At 31.1% G+C, this 15,969-nt stretch overlaps 1 protein-coding gene across 1 annotated transcript in view; it reads left to right on the top strand.

The window, feature by feature from the left end:
* The first annotated feature begins 2,200 nt into the window (after positions 1 to 2,200).
* LOC111701050 (opioid-binding protein/cell adhesion molecule) overlaps positions 2,201 to 15,969 on the top strand; it is a 39,566-nt gene continuing 25,797 nt past the window's right edge. Inside the window, exons 1-8 of the mRNA XM_023472166.1 lie at positions 2,201 to 2,252; positions 3,829 to 3,866; positions 5,847 to 5,935; positions 9,232 to 9,298; positions 12,045 to 12,096; positions 12,574 to 12,666; positions 13,109 to 13,235; positions 15,037 to 15,083. Of these exons, the coding sequence (XP_023327934.1) occupies positions 2,201 to 2,252; positions 3,829 to 3,866; positions 5,847 to 5,935; positions 9,232 to 9,298; positions 12,045 to 12,096; positions 12,574 to 12,666; positions 13,109 to 13,235; positions 15,037 to 15,083 (565 nt within the window). The remainder of the gene's footprint in view (positions 2,253 to 3,828; positions 3,867 to 5,846; positions 5,936 to 9,231; positions 9,299 to 12,044; positions 12,097 to 12,573; positions 12,667 to 13,108; positions 13,236 to 15,036; positions 15,084 to 15,969) is intronic.

The raw sequence follows: 15,969 nt of genomic DNA, 5'->3' as shown, positions 1-15,969 counted from the left end.
CCAATGGCCACGATCTCTTGGGGGGGGGAGCAATAATATTTATCTATTGTACAGTTATGCAAACCATTTACCAGCTGTAAAAAATAATAAAAATGCATCTGCAGTATACACACACATCAATGCATTTATAGACATCTTAATTTGGCACCGCATTCAAACTAAATTTTGATTGAGATTTTTATTTATTTGTTTCTAATCTTGTAACCTTGTTGGAAACCTTTGTTAAATCAGCACACATTCTTTGTTTAATTTTTACTGGAATATTATTAATATCTTAACAGTCGTCTTTCTATTCAACAGTTCCACTGTAGGTTTTTTAATTGAGACAAACCTTTGGTAAAATATTTTAACTTTTCGTTAGATCTGTTTAAAAAACAGTGAAAACATTCTGGTTTTGTTCCATCTTAATTCCGTCATTTCTGTTGCAAAACGGAAATCCGGATTATATATACATTATATATATATATATATATATATTATATATATACATCATATATTTATATATACACACTAAATATATATATTTGGTTTGTCTGTTTAACCTGTTTGTTTGTATCCAATAATCGATATGACGAACACAAATATTTTATTTTGGTAATTCTAATTAATTAGGGTTCATGGCCCATCGAAATTGAAATATTTTGTCTCCGAAAAAAAGTAAATTTTTTTTTTAAAACTCCATCAAGGTATACAGAAAAGTCTACCAATATTTAAAGCTTAATCGAGTGCAAAGAAATGTTGCGGCTTGAAAAAGGTTTGGCAACAAAGAATCTTCGTGAATTTTAACCCTCTCTCTCATATACTGTGTTTGATTCCCATTCCAGGGATAAAAATTAATATTTGATTGTTGTTTTGTAACCTCAGGTCCAGTCTGCTTCCACCCTGCTCAACACAAGATAGCAAAAATAAAACTTTTCATTTTAAAATAAAAAGTTCTAAAACCAATATTTAAAAAAACAACTTTGTTTTTTTGAAAGAAGTTTGAAGTGAAAGCACTCAGAGTTCCCTATCAGACACAAATTAGTTTTAATCTTTTACATGTTGAGCATTTTACATGAAAATATAAATGTGAAGATAGATACAAAAATTCATTAATCATTATGGATTTATGCTAAACATTTTAGAGATAACATAAAAAGACAGGTTTTGCCAGAAAATCTGATTTCCTAATCTTTATATCTTTGCAACCTGATGTCTTCGACTTTTGATATTTCTTTCTATAATGAATGTTAAAGTTTTTCACCATCAAGGTTCTCGATATACTTAGGGATTTGATGTTGTGGCAAAAACTCAATTCGTTGGTCCGCAATTGTGAAAAATTGCTTTTGGTGCGAACACTAGGAACAAGTGTATTAAAATAATTGTAACCTTTGTGTACTTAACTTTATAGAGCACTCTATTTATCTAATACCTCTATTAGTGCACAATCAAAGAACTGTGCTATAAATCTACCAAACTTTCTCACGGGCAGCCGTAGTGCATTTGAATTTCCGAGCCGGGTCAACCTTTCCGGTCCCTGTTTGTACTGTAGCTTGCTCTATGGACAGGAATAGCCGGTGCAATAAGGTTATGCTTCATAGAGTTTGGATTTACTTTTACTAAAGGGGCAGATTTGCGTGTTCTATATACAAATGTTTTAATTGAATTTTGGCCACTTCTTTGCTCTTGAAAAAAATGTACGCGTACACTATCAAAAAATAACAATACAATATTTGTGTGTAGAGAGTGTAGAAGATATTTTTGAATTTGACCAGCCCAGGAGAATGAATTTTATACTAAAGAAATCTGACTGAAGTCTTGCAAACATAAAATTACAAATATAATTTAATCATTTACAACAATGGGATAAAAATTAAACAATTTTCTAATATTTTTGTTTGGAGAAAATAGATTTAAATGGGGTTGTTGCAGTAATAATTATTCTAAAAGTTTTGGCATAATAGTGTGTTTGCGCTTCTTTGCACCAGGTAACTCATGCAAACATTTCAAAACTTTAAACCCTGGAGGTAAAACTTAAATGAATAAATTGAGTTGAAATACAAAAATTTCAACATACATTTAGAATTAATTTCCTTTACAATATAGCATAAGTATATGAATTCAAATTTGCAATAGTCCTGGGATTTCCAAAATGGTGGCAACTAAAAAAGCTAAGCTTGACATAAAAAAACCTAAATGTTTTTATTCTATTTTCAGAAAAATGTGGAAATACTATCAAATATTTCAAGTTGGAATTCTTATTCAGATTCCAGGTAAGAAAACGCCTGAAGATTATTTTACATTTTATTTAGCAAAAAATCTTGAAAAATTATTAATAAATTATCCACTAACTAAAAGATATCACTTAAATTGTGCAATTTTGCGCATATATTGTATGAAAAAGTGGATGCGCTAAATTTTATACTGAATTTAGATTTGAAAATCCGGTTAAAAATGTTTGAAAACTAACTTTAACCTAAAACCATGAATTCAACTACCTATATATATTTACACTAAATGGTCCTTGAATTAAATTCAACATAAATTTACTTTTTTTTTAAATAATAAAATTCAAAATTTTGGCAAAAGTTTTTACAAAATGTTGATCAAGAAAAATATTAAAATAATATGTGTACCATGTTTTATAAAAATCTATTCAACTACAAAAGTTACACAGTTTTACTTAATAATAATATATATATTATATATATAATATAATAATAATTAATATATTCGATTTTTACTATAAATTTGAAATTCTATATTATCTACTTGTTAAAACAAATCGCACTGAAATAAACATTTAATTGTTAAGAAAAATATTATCTTCTCAAGAAAACCAATATATTTAAATCATTATTTTACAAATAAAAAGTTTAGTAAATAATGATTTTTCTGCAGTGCAGTGATCAGTACAATTTATTCAGTGGGGATAAAAGTGCCGCAGTGACAGACAAATTTTAAATTATCTTGTCACTTTCATGATACCATGATACCATGATACCATGATACCATGATAACATGATACCATGATACCATGATACCATGATACCATGACACCATGATACCATGATACCATTATATCATGATAACATGATACCATGATAACATGATACCATGACACCATGATACCATGATACCATGATACCATGATACGTTGATACCATGATACCATAAAATCATGATACCATGATTACATGATACCATAGTATCATGATAACATGATAACATGATACCATGATACCATAATACCATGATTACATGATACCATAATATCATGATAACATGATACCATGATACCATGATACCATGATTACATGATACCATAATATCATGATAACATGATAACATGATACCATGATACCATGATACCATGATATCATGATACCATGATTACATGATACCATAATGTCATGATAACATGATAACATAATACCATGATACCATGATACCATGATACCATGATACCATGATACCATGATACCATGATTCCATGATACAATAATACTATCTTAATTAATGTTATTAATGGTGTGTCCCAATCTTGGAAATAATGTGTAAATCAGATAATAATACAAAAAGATCGTTTATTATCATGTAAAATTGATGTGGGATATTTTAGTAGATATTTAGACTACGTTTCAAAATCATTAAACACATTGCAGATTGAATTTCATATTGCCCTAAAGAATGTGATTTTGGGTTTCAAATTTGTTTAAAAATTTAACTCGAAATATAAAAGATATAAGACACATTTAAAAAAAATGATTATTTATTCTGTAAAATAATAACATAAAATACTGCGTAATATAAGTAAAACAGATTGGACAACATATATTGATATTCCAGGGTTCACAGGACTGGGAGTAAATAAGTCTAGCTTGCAGGTAATAAACCATCTAACAAAGATACAATAATATTGTTGTTAATATGTATGATTTGACTAAACTATAATTTGTCCAGTTAAAGGTCTATAGTCACGCGAATTTAAAAGTTTGGCCCTCTTCACAGCAGGTTCTGACTTTCGATCACAATTTGTCCTATTACACCTTTTTTTGCCTTTGCTCTTATACACTTTTGTGTCGGCATGTACGTTTGAAATGCGAGAGCATAAAAGACAACTACGTAATTTAAAGAATTTAAGGAGACCAAACCGCGATTGAACTCAAATAGAAGAAACCGAATGCATCTCGTCCTGGTTAGTCCAGGGTGTAGTATGTTTGCAGATTGTAAAACTTTCTTTTGTCACCTAAAAGTCGGTTGGGCCCTTCAAATGAACATTTACCCTAGTTTTATTTTCCTGTGCAGTGAATGTCTATTAAAACATGTCTGTTAGGCTATATATTGTCGTTTAAGGAGTAGGAAGTAGGAAGTCGTGGTTAAATTATCTAAAAAATACAACTAACAAGTTTCTTTTCTCCATGAATATTGAATTCGGTAATATATATTTTAAGGAAGTGAAGTCTGAGAAAGAATTAAATCTCTGCAGGGATTATAAGAAAATATGATTTTAGTTTTCAACAAATTTCTTGTAAAAGGATTACGATTATGTTTTGACTTTCCCGAAACCTTCTTTAGGGTCATGTGAATTTTGAGGCCTAATCGGTTCAGACCTTTTGGTGTTCATTGGTAACAAATAGACCCAAAATACAAACTGTTGCATGATCCAAACCATTACAAGGATACCGATCTAGTGTTTACTCGTCTATTGTACCCTACAACAAAAGAAGGCAGGCAGATCCACAGTGAGACAAGAGCTCGACACATTATTTAGATTAGTGAAGAGAGTCAATGAATTAGAACCCAGTCTACCAACTAAATATGTATGTGGTAAATGCCCTACTCCATAAAGGGATCTCCAACCCGTATCTTTCCAGGTACAATTCGTCAGCTATCAAGATCAACACAGACACAAGCTCTTAATCGATCAATGCCAAACCAATGGGCACGATCTCTAACGCTATCAATATCAATTGGGAGCTTGTAACTATCAATGCCAAACCAATGGCCACAATCTCTTACGCTATCAATATCAATTGGGAGCTTGTAACTATCAATGCCAAACCAATGGCCACGATCTCTTACGCTATCAATATCAATTGGGAGCTTGTAACTATCAATGCCAAACCAATGGCCACGATCCTCAACCTGATTATCAAAACAGGGAATGATAACTCTTTCGCAGTAAACAGTTCGGAGTCTCTATATCAACTAATGTATTTCTAGATGTTAGATTAGAGTTAGGTCTTAACACCGTAATTACAAGTTATGCGCTGTTAAAGATATATAACGTAGTTTAGCAATCACAATATGGGTTTGACGGAGTTATATATTTGCGTATCTCAATTGGGTTAATCGCAATACATGATGTATTTACTAATGAGCACATTTAGCTTAGGGACAATGTACAATGTAATTTACTGTGTGGCCTCTATATTTTATTATATATATTTAGGTTGGTGAGAAGAGTCCCTGGATTAAAACCTAGTCTACCAACTATACCAACTATACATTTATGTATATATATTTAGGTTGGTGAGAAGAGTCCCTGGATTAAAACCTAGTATACCAACTATACATTTATCACCCTCAACTAAGCTCTCGTTGTATTCTGCAGTAATTTGCAGTACACTGACCGAAGATATAGTAGCGTTTAGTGGAGGGTGATATATATATATATATATATATATATATATAGGTTAGGGAGGAGAGTCCCTGGATAGAAACCTAGTCTACCAACTATATATATAGGTTAGGGAGGAGAGTCCCTGAATAGAAACCTAGTCAACCAACTATATATAGGTTGGGGAGGAGAGTCCCTGGATTAAAACCTAGTATACCAACTATATATTTATATATATATATAGGTTAGGGAGGAGAGTCCCTGGATAGAAACCCAGTCTACCAACTATAGAATGGAGCAGGGAGGAACTGCAGTTCTAAACTGTAACGTCAGGTAATTAAAGGGATCGTTCCCACATGTTAAAATATTTAAAAATTTAAATAACATTTTTTTAAAAATTTATTTCTTTTTTCATGTTTATGAAATAGATTGTGTAAGACTTTTTAAGAATGCAAATGCTGATTTAATTTTTAATTTCCTCTACTCTTGCCACACTTCTGCGACCTTCTTATGGTTTGTCCTCGTAATATCGCCTTGCATGATTTCTGACAGAAAAACTATTTTGTTCAGACGAAGCTCTGAAGGGTTGTGAATCATTCATGCCCGCTGACAAAATGTAGAGTCACCTGTACGCTTACAGTCGACGAAATTGTACAAAATGAAAATGCAAAATTGTATTTTTAAAAAACCGGCACATAACACATTTTTTTTATATTTTTTATTTGAGAGTACTGTTGGACATCTAACAAGATATAAGTGACACATGAACTGAGGATTTGCAGAAAAAGAAAATATTATTATTTTCAACAGATTTTTTATTTTTCTGAAAAGAAATAAAAATACATTTTACAATTTGCTTCAAGTACTTAGTAGAAAACCTGTAAAATCTAAAAACTTTGTTTTTTTTATTATTATTTTTTTGTTGAATCAAAGTCGCTTTGTTTCTTTTGTCCGATAGACTGTGTATTAAAATAGTATCGGGAACCAATTCTTTTAAATATTGGTTAACAATATTTTTAAGTAAAACGATAAAACTCTAAACCAAAGACCGCTGAAAATATTCAAGCAAAAAATCTTAATAAAAATGACGGGAATACTAAAGATTGTGAAAATATCTAAATTAAAACTAATCAACCAAAAACTATTTATCTATATAAATAATATAAATAATTTGCTTGTCTGTTTGGGTTTTTGTTTGTTTGTATCCAATAAACGTCAAAAGGGCTTAACTTATCAGGCCCAATTTTTTTGTGGGACCTCACAAGACCCCGGAGAGGATATATAACTGATTTTAAAAATTAAACTCTAACATAAATCGATTTCCAAAAAATTAAAAATCCACAATTTTTTTTAAAATCCGAGATTTTTTTTGCTTTTGTTTTACAATGTACTAAAAGAGAAAATGTTTACAATTGAAAGACTAGTAAAAATATTTTAATTAAGAACTTATGAACCGAAAACCATAGAAAATATCTAAATTAAAACTTATGAACTAAAAACCATCGAAAATATCAAATATGAAACTAATGAACCAAAAACTAGCTTAAAACTGAACCAAAGAACTGTAAAAATATTCGAAACGGCAAGACTGAACAAATAACTGTCAAAATAATCTAAATCTCAGACTTAACTGACTGACGACAACCGAACTAAAAACTAGAAACTAAAATGAAAAAAGTTAAATTATTACAAAAGTTTTGAAAAATTTTACTGTGAAGATATGTCTGAAGTCTGGAAAGGAATGTATGTGAAAACTTTTAAATTATGCAAATAATATTAATGCATTCAAACCCGCCCCCTCACCCCACCTTCAATCTTCAGGTCCTCTGAAGTCTGAATGATGGCTTGCATTGGCTTAGATTTTAAAGCAGAGTTTGTTTTCTCAAGTTAAAACTTAAACTAAAAAATTTATGACCGAGGATAAATTACAGCAAGAGAACAAAAATTCAAGTTAAATAAATCCAATTCAAAGTTGTTTACATTTTCCCCTAAGGCTTTTGAAGCTGCAAAAATATGTATTTTGCAATTTTGATTGCGCAGTTTTGTACAACTTAAAATCATGAAATGAATGAAAACATTCCAAAAGTAATGAAAAATAAATAATATAACATATAAATGGCACAAAAACCTTTATATCATGATACATCTGTTTTTACAGTAATTCAGTGTTTCGGAAGAAAAAATGTGCATTCATCAGTATTTGGGGATTCCAATCAAAGTTCTTTGAAAAAGGTTTATTTTCTATGATTTCAGCGAAAAATAATTTATTTATTTTGGAAACAAATTATTCAGTTGTATCTAATCATTTATTCAGTATTTTCCACTTATTTTGATAAAAATTAAAGATTACTTTAGTTCAGAAAGAGTTGTAACAGTAACGAGTATAGATATAATTATGACGACAATACGTATACTCGATATATCATTTAAAATTTGATTTGTAAAACAACATTTTTTATCTTAAAATTTTCCTAAACACCTTTACTTTTTCTAAAAGTCTTCATCCTACATAGAAAACTCTTTATTTTCCTAATTTTTTTTTTTTTTTTTGAAATCTTTACTTTTTTTTCTATTAACCGACTATTTTGTATAAATCCAAAATTGTTTAAACAATACAGCTCTATCAGATTAGTTGGTTTATTCACAGTTCTTTCATCATTTTAAATTAATGAAATTAAATTTAAACGAGTATTTAGTTTATTTGGCTGCTGATGGAGGGGAGGGGGGGTTGGGATCACGCGTTTATTTAATATTGATGGGGGATAATTAAATAATGATTTTTTACAGTTTTGTAAATATTTCCCCTATATATCCCTAAAACGTTATAAATTTATAAATTTAATTTCTAATTAAGTAATTCTAAATTAAGATGAATGGATGTTGAATACTTTCGGAAGAGAAGTACTTTAAGAAGCTTTAATACTTTGCTCTCAGTTTTACCACAGCTATTCAATACTTTTTCAACAGTAAGACACTATAGATAGACATGTATTTGCCAATAAGGGAAAAAAATAATTGACATATTTAAAAAAAAAGATGACGAGAAAAGCTCATATTGAGTTTAGAAATATTGGAGCTTCTTAAATTTTAAAGAAAATTAAAGATGGTCGAAAGGGGGGGGGGGGTGTTTAAAAAAAACTAAAATAGTCTATAACTTTTCTGATTTGTTTGAGCTACAAATAAAAATTATATATTGGAAAAGTCCCTGGAAAAAGGTTGTAGGAACACGAGTCTACATTTAAATATGAGGTAGACTTGTAAATATATCATTGAACGTGCATTGCACATCCAGACCTTTACTAAAAAGCATTTTCTAGGGAGGGGCCTAATTTATTAAATTAATAAACAAACTTGAATTTAAGAAATTAAGAATCTCACACGGTATGGATTTAAAGTATTATCAAAAAAATTGCCACAAACTCAGATTTTCTAATCATATATCTTTGCAACCAAATTTCGAAGATCTTACATATTTCAAACTATGAATTCTGTTGGGTCAAATTATCTAAGTTTGAAATATCAAAGGTTTACACCATATGGTTCCCAAGATATAGGGATTAGAAAATTTGAGTTTATGTCAAATATTTTGTAAAAATAAAATATGTCCATTAAAGAAGGAATGTGTTCAGAAACCTGGGGAGTATGATAAAAGTGTGGAGAAATGGGACCAGGGTAATCTATGTTGGTGATATTAAGGTTAGTTTAAGAACTTTTAAAAAGTTTACTCACCACAAATTATAATCTTTTATTCCTATTTCCTTGCAACCTGATGGTGTAAACCTCTGATAAATCAATTTAGACTAATTGATCTAACAAAGTGCATAGTATAAAATATAAAAGGTTTAGGACGATAATTATTACTATAGTTTAGGTTAGGATGAAATCTAGGACAGGAATTATTCCGTGCGTAAATATATTCATTGATAGTAATAATATTAATCTGAAAGAAAAGGAATGTTTCGGAATATTTTTCTAATTCTTCCCCCCCCCCCCCAAAAAAAAAAGTCTGACAGGAGGAAAATTAATATTTCTGAATTTCCAAAAGAGAATGATTAAGTTACTCGTCTTTGTCTGACTGACAGGAAGGTCCGGAACAAATTATATCAATAAAATATTTATCAACCAGGAACATTTTTTCACTTTCACAACTTTCTCACATCAATTCAATGCTCTTACATTTCTATTCTATTGATAAAAGTGTGTAGATTATATCTTAATTTGATCGTGTTGCGCTTCAGTTGGGAGTTTATGATTTTGAACAAGAAGTTGAACTAGCTACGGTTGGAAAACTACTTTTCATGTGCCGTCGAAATCAAATAGCACCACCTCTTTGGTTCCGGTTAATAGTCAACCGCATCTTAGTCACTGGTATAATCTGATCACCTCTATTTCAAATTGAGTACCATTATGGTATAAGTTGACCAACTCTGTAGTATAAGATGAATACCTCTTTGGTATTTTAGTTGATCACCTCTTTGGTATAAGTTGACCACCTTTTTAGTTTATGTTGACCACCTTCTTGGTATAAGTTAACCACCTCTATGGTATAAGTTTACCGACTCAATGGTATAAGTTGACCACCTCTATCGTATAATTTTACCACCCCTATGGTATAAGTTGACCACCTCTATCGTATAAGTTGACCACCTCTATGGTATAAGTTGACCACCTCTATGGTATAAATTTACCACCTCTATGGTATAAGTTGACCACCACTATGGTATAAGTTGACCACCTCTATGGTATAATTTGACCACCACTATGGTATAAGTTGACCACCTCTATGGTATAAGTTGACCACCACTATGGTATAAGTTGACCACCTCTATGGTATAATTTGACCACCACTATGGTATAATTTTACCCCCTCTATGGTATAAGTTGACCACCTCTAAGGTATAAGTTGACCACCTCTATGGTATAATTTGACCAGCACTATGGTATAAGTTGACCACTGTTTCGTCGAGATATGATATAAAATATCGTTAATCCCAGAAAATCTGTTCTTGATGATATAAGTCTCGTAACCTCGGTTGGACTGAACTAGATGAACGATCTCGTCATTTTACTACAATATATCACGATCCAAGTTCAAAACTATAAAATAAGATATCCGTCAGTACAATTCTAAAAATCCAAACCCTGGACCGTCGCGCAACACACAATTTATCAATCAAAAAGGTTTAGTTCTGCGTTTTGGGTAAATCATGCATACTTTAAGTAACATAAATTTAAACATAAATCATCACACTCTCACCATGTACTCCTCCGTCTCCGTCTCAATTTGGTAGCCTAGACTAAACTCCGATCCAGCTTATACCAGTTAATTCTGAAACGAATCGGACCTTGAATAACTTTCCTCCCGTCGTATCACGTATAAACGATAGATCTTCAAGTTCAAATTACACCGTAAAAAACTAAAAATATCAATAACTAAAGGACTCAAATAAATCAAAACAAAAGGTCTCGTACTAAAGCGGCGTGGATACGGATCCCTGGCCGTGTCTACCTCTGATTCACACCGCGGTAACCTTCAAATCATATCTTTGGCTTGGTTTGGCTCGGATACTCTTTCCGGTCCCTGGAATCCTTGAATCCACTAAATCTCTATGGTTTAAGTTGACCATATTTATGGTATAAGTTAAGATGGTATAAATTGACTGCCTATTTGAGTTATCTATCGAATTTACCCAGCTTGCTGATTATAGTTGACCACCTCTCGGGTTATAGTTGAAACTCTCTGGTAACAGTTTTGACCACCTCTCGGGTTATAGTTGACACTCTCTGGTAACAGTTTTGACCACCTCTCGGGTTATAGTTGACACTCTCTGGTAACAGTTTTGACCACCTCTCGGGTTATAGTTGACACTATCTGGTAACAGTTTTGACCACCTCTCTTGATAATGTTTATAGTTACCTCTCATGTTTAAATCCCGGTCGATGACTATCTCGTTACTAGTTCAACTTCTCGTAACTAGTTCAAATATACGTAACTAGCTCAACTACTTGTTTAAATAATCATAATAATAGTTCAACTACTCAGCACTAATTTAAATACTCGTAACTGTTTAACTACTTGCAATTAGTTCAACTGCTCGGCACTAGTTTAAATACTCGTCAGTAGTTAAACTTCTCTTCATTAATAAACTCCGACCTCTGTTCAGCTATAATTCGGCTCTGCATAGGCGTTATCAAATTTTAAATTTCAAGATTGCCGATTCAGGTTTACGTACGATGACTCTTGAATTCCAACTTTTCATTCGCAAACAAAGGTTTCTCCGGCATTAAAAACATTTTTCTTAACTTTTCTAAATCGTTTGATGTTGAAATTTTCATAAAAATAAAATTTCACAGCACAGAATCGAAAAAAATGGTCGATCTTTATTTGTTTACAGAATGATTAAAATAAACTTCATAAAATATTTAATTTCTTTTATTTTAGATTCGTAATGATCCTCGGATATATTTGAACACGACCAGTCTCATAATTCAAGGCAGATTTCTGAAAACAATTTACCTACTTAATAAGAAATTTTATTAATTCTCGACATTTGAAAATATCAATTTTACAAGCTTTAATTAAAAGATTAATTATAGAAAAATAAATCATTATTTATAGCAATAGATTAAACTTTAAAGGGAGTATAATAAACATAATTTCAAGTGACCTTTCATTAATAGACCGGCATTCAGAGCATTAGTCTTTGTACTTATTGAAGTTAGCTGTCTGCTTATTGAGATATCCTTATTTTTCAAGCTAAAAAGAAAATTATTTTCAATAGTGATTTCTCGCGAATTTTTCTATAGTTAAACTAAGACAATGTAGGAAATTGTCAAACTTTAACATGCCAATCTTTTAAAAGAAGGGTCACATGCGATTTCGTTTCTAGTCCCTTTAAAGAATGTTTCTAGTCCCTTTAAAGAATGTTTCTAGTCCCTTTAAAGAATGTTTCCATGGGTTTGGTTGGTAGGTGTGACTGTGTGGGATAGTGGTTGGTATTATTGCGAGCTAGAAAATGATATTGATAATCCTGTCACCCTTAAACATAATCTACAGGTTACAGGTACATACATCTCAAATATAATCTACAGGTTACAGGAAGATCTAATTTATTTGAAGTTACTAAAACGACTTTGTAATCTCGTCGCTCCACCAGTTTTTAGGCCTAAGTATAAAATAAACTTTATTTAGCTCTTAAATAAAGAGGAGAGCTATGATTAAAAACATGTAAGAACCAAATTTAACACAAGAGATATATCAATTGAACGATGCCATTTTTTCATTAAAAAAAATAATTTTGGACATATTTTTAGAATTAAAGGAACAAAAATAAAACTTTTTTGGATCACTGAAAGAACCCATCTTGCTTGAGTCAAGCAGTTTCTTCGCCCGACTCTTTTTGTGTAAATAATAAATAAGCAGAAATGTCCTGAAAATCTGATGTCGCAAAAAACTATACAAAATTATCTTCTTGTTTTTTTATATCTTTTGTCAATCTATCCTAGAGCCTCCGGCAATAGAGGACGAGGATGAACGACAGTTGACCTCTATCTCCGGGTCAACCATTAGCTTGAGTTGCCGGGCTGCAGGTCACCCTGCTCCTAACATTACCTGGAGTAAAGAAGGAAAAAGGTAAACAATTTTTGAGATCCAAAAGAAGAGGAACTAAAATTTTGTCACAAACTCAAATTTTCCCCATTTATTTGTAATCTGATGGTGTACATCTTTAACATTTTAAATTTCGACCTTTTGATCTGTTGAAATATCAAAGAGTTTCCGACATCGGACATACGAATGAAAAAAAGAGTTTGTGACAAAACTCATTTCCTTAGTTTATTTATTTGTGGTACAGATATAAACGTTACTGATTTGATGTAGTAAATAACGTCAAAAATTAAAATATTTTGAAAATTTGTTTTTCTGACGTACAGACAGGATTTGAGAAATGTTATTTGTCCAAAACTGTATTCAAGCCCGAATCTGTCAAAATTCTATGAAACATAAGATTAACATAAGAAAAGTTCCAATAAAAGGGAGTGACCGGCTATGTCAGGTAGTTGAACGAGTATGCAGTGTTGTGGAAAACTTCTTTAGGATTCATTTGAGACATACTAAATTTTTTAAAGATCTGTAAATCCCGAGTTTGAGCGCAAATTCGACGTTTAAAACTCCTTCTTTGGGGGTGGATACGTTTTCAGAATTAGTTTTTTTTAAATTATTAAATAACGACGACGACGACATTAAATGTAAAAAGTTCTTCAATAAAGTAATATGTTCCCAACCATCTAATTAGATTACAGTGTGATTTTTACTTAGTTACTTAGTAATTTAAAAAAACCGATTCTGAAAACGTATTCATCCCCAAAGGAGGAGTTTTGAACGTCTAATTTGCGCTCAAGCACAGGATTTACAGATCTTTAAAAAGTTTAATATGTCTCAAATGAATCCGAAAGAAGTTTTCCACAACACTGCATACTCAGTTTAACTACCTTACATAGCCGGTCACTCCCTTTAACCAGGAAATCAAACCTTTTTCTTTCCCCACCTTTTAAAATGAGTACGTACCCTCCCTTTAACAGTTTTTTTACAATGTAAATTCCTCCTCGACTAGATTTATTATTCCTTCTAGAAAACTTTACCAATTTGTTCTGTTCTCCCATTAAAAGTCAAGTTTTGTATTTCCTGCAAAAAAAAAAACAACCTTCGTAAAAATATTATTCCATATCACTTTATTTTACTCTTGTGTTCTTTGATATTAAATAAAAAAAAATTTACTCAAATTTGAATTTACAAAAAAAACAATATTTTTTTTAAGGAATTGAGTCTTTGTCACAAACTTTTCTAATCCCTTTATCTTTACAACCTTAGATATGTCAAACTTAGATTTTTGAACTAACAGAATTCATAGTTTGAAATATCTAAGTTTTACGACGTTGTGTTACAAAGATAAAGAGATTAGAAAAACAGAGTTTGTGGCAAAGACTTAATTCCTTTGTATTGTTAATTCGATGTTCTTTTCCTAAAAGTTATTCTTTTTTTTAATTACTCTGCGAATAAAGCAAGAACACATTTGTTAGCTTAAAGGGAGTGTTCGCGAAAAATGGAAGGGGGTATAGGCTTACGGTGAAATATAAGCGCTTTTGATCGCTACTAATCTTTCTTCTCTCTGTTTCCACTATAAGGAGAAAATTGTTAAAAAGTAAGATCAGTAGCAATCAAAAGCGCTCATTTTTCGCCGTAAGCCTATACACCCTTTCATTTTTCGCGAACACTCCTTTTAACAAAAACTAATATGATATAAACTGATGAGTAGTCCCTTTATAGTTTGATTTCCTTGAAACTGGTTCTTTAACTGTGTCCACGAACAAATCCTTTCTCTGAAATTAAATCAATTTATCAGATGGATTAAATTGCCAAGAAAAAAATATTTAAGGTCCGAGATCCTGGGTCATGGACCAGAGCTGACACTTACTCAAATAGGACAGTTTAAACAGAAATGAACGTACTTTAGATACATAAAATATATTTATATATATAGTTTTTAGCGGTTGCATTACATATACTAGCTAGCATGTATGCATATATAGAGAAAAGATATAGAGAAAATTAAACTGATAAACCGCCTTAATATTATAATAATATCTAAAAAATATAATGGCGTAGACTTTAATCTCATACTGCTTGATCAAATACTTAATATTTGAAATATAAATGGGTTACACCATTATGTTACAAAGATATAGGACTGGAAAATTATAGTTTGGGGCAAGTTCCTGTAATGAATGACAGGGAATTAATTAAAGTATGGAGGTAAACAATCTTAATGCTTAAAATAAAACCGCAATTTCCATTCTAACTATATAATATTGTAAAGGCATACACAAGGTGATTAAGCTTCTCTAGGACTCTCTTTGATGTGTTAAAACTGTTAGTCGCAAAATATATTTCAAACCTGAAACAAGGATGATTTAATTACAATGTTTCTGGAGTTACAAAATGCGAGTATTTGTTTTAACAAATGGTAAAGGATACAGTTTAAGGTTGTTGAATGAGCGGAGTAAATATTTATAAACTGATAAGTTGATACTATTGAAATAAAGTTCCGAACATTGTTTGTTGCTAGTATTATGATTGTATTTGAAAGGGTAACTTACTATTAGGTCTTAACACACTCGAAATAGAGAGGTGATTGATTTGTGACTAAAACATAATTGTCTTCTGAAAATAATTGCTTGTTTAAAAAAAAAGAAGAAAGATTGTTTTCACTTGGAATTTTAACTTATTTCACTTTAACATGAGCGGTTTTGGTACACAATCGAGTATCAGGGTTGGGGGGGTTGGGTTTGGTGTGTATGTCTCCGTCAGA

This window comes from Eurytemora carolleeae, unplaced genomic scaffold (genome assembly GCF_000591075.1).
Source record: "Eurytemora carolleeae unplaced genomic scaffold, Eaff_2.0 scaffold443, whole genome shotgun sequence".
Lineage (NCBI taxonomy): Eukaryota > Metazoa > Arthropoda > Copepoda > Calanoida > Temoridae > Eurytemora > Eurytemora carolleeae.
This window is presented reverse-complemented; position numbering and strand designations above follow the sequence as displayed.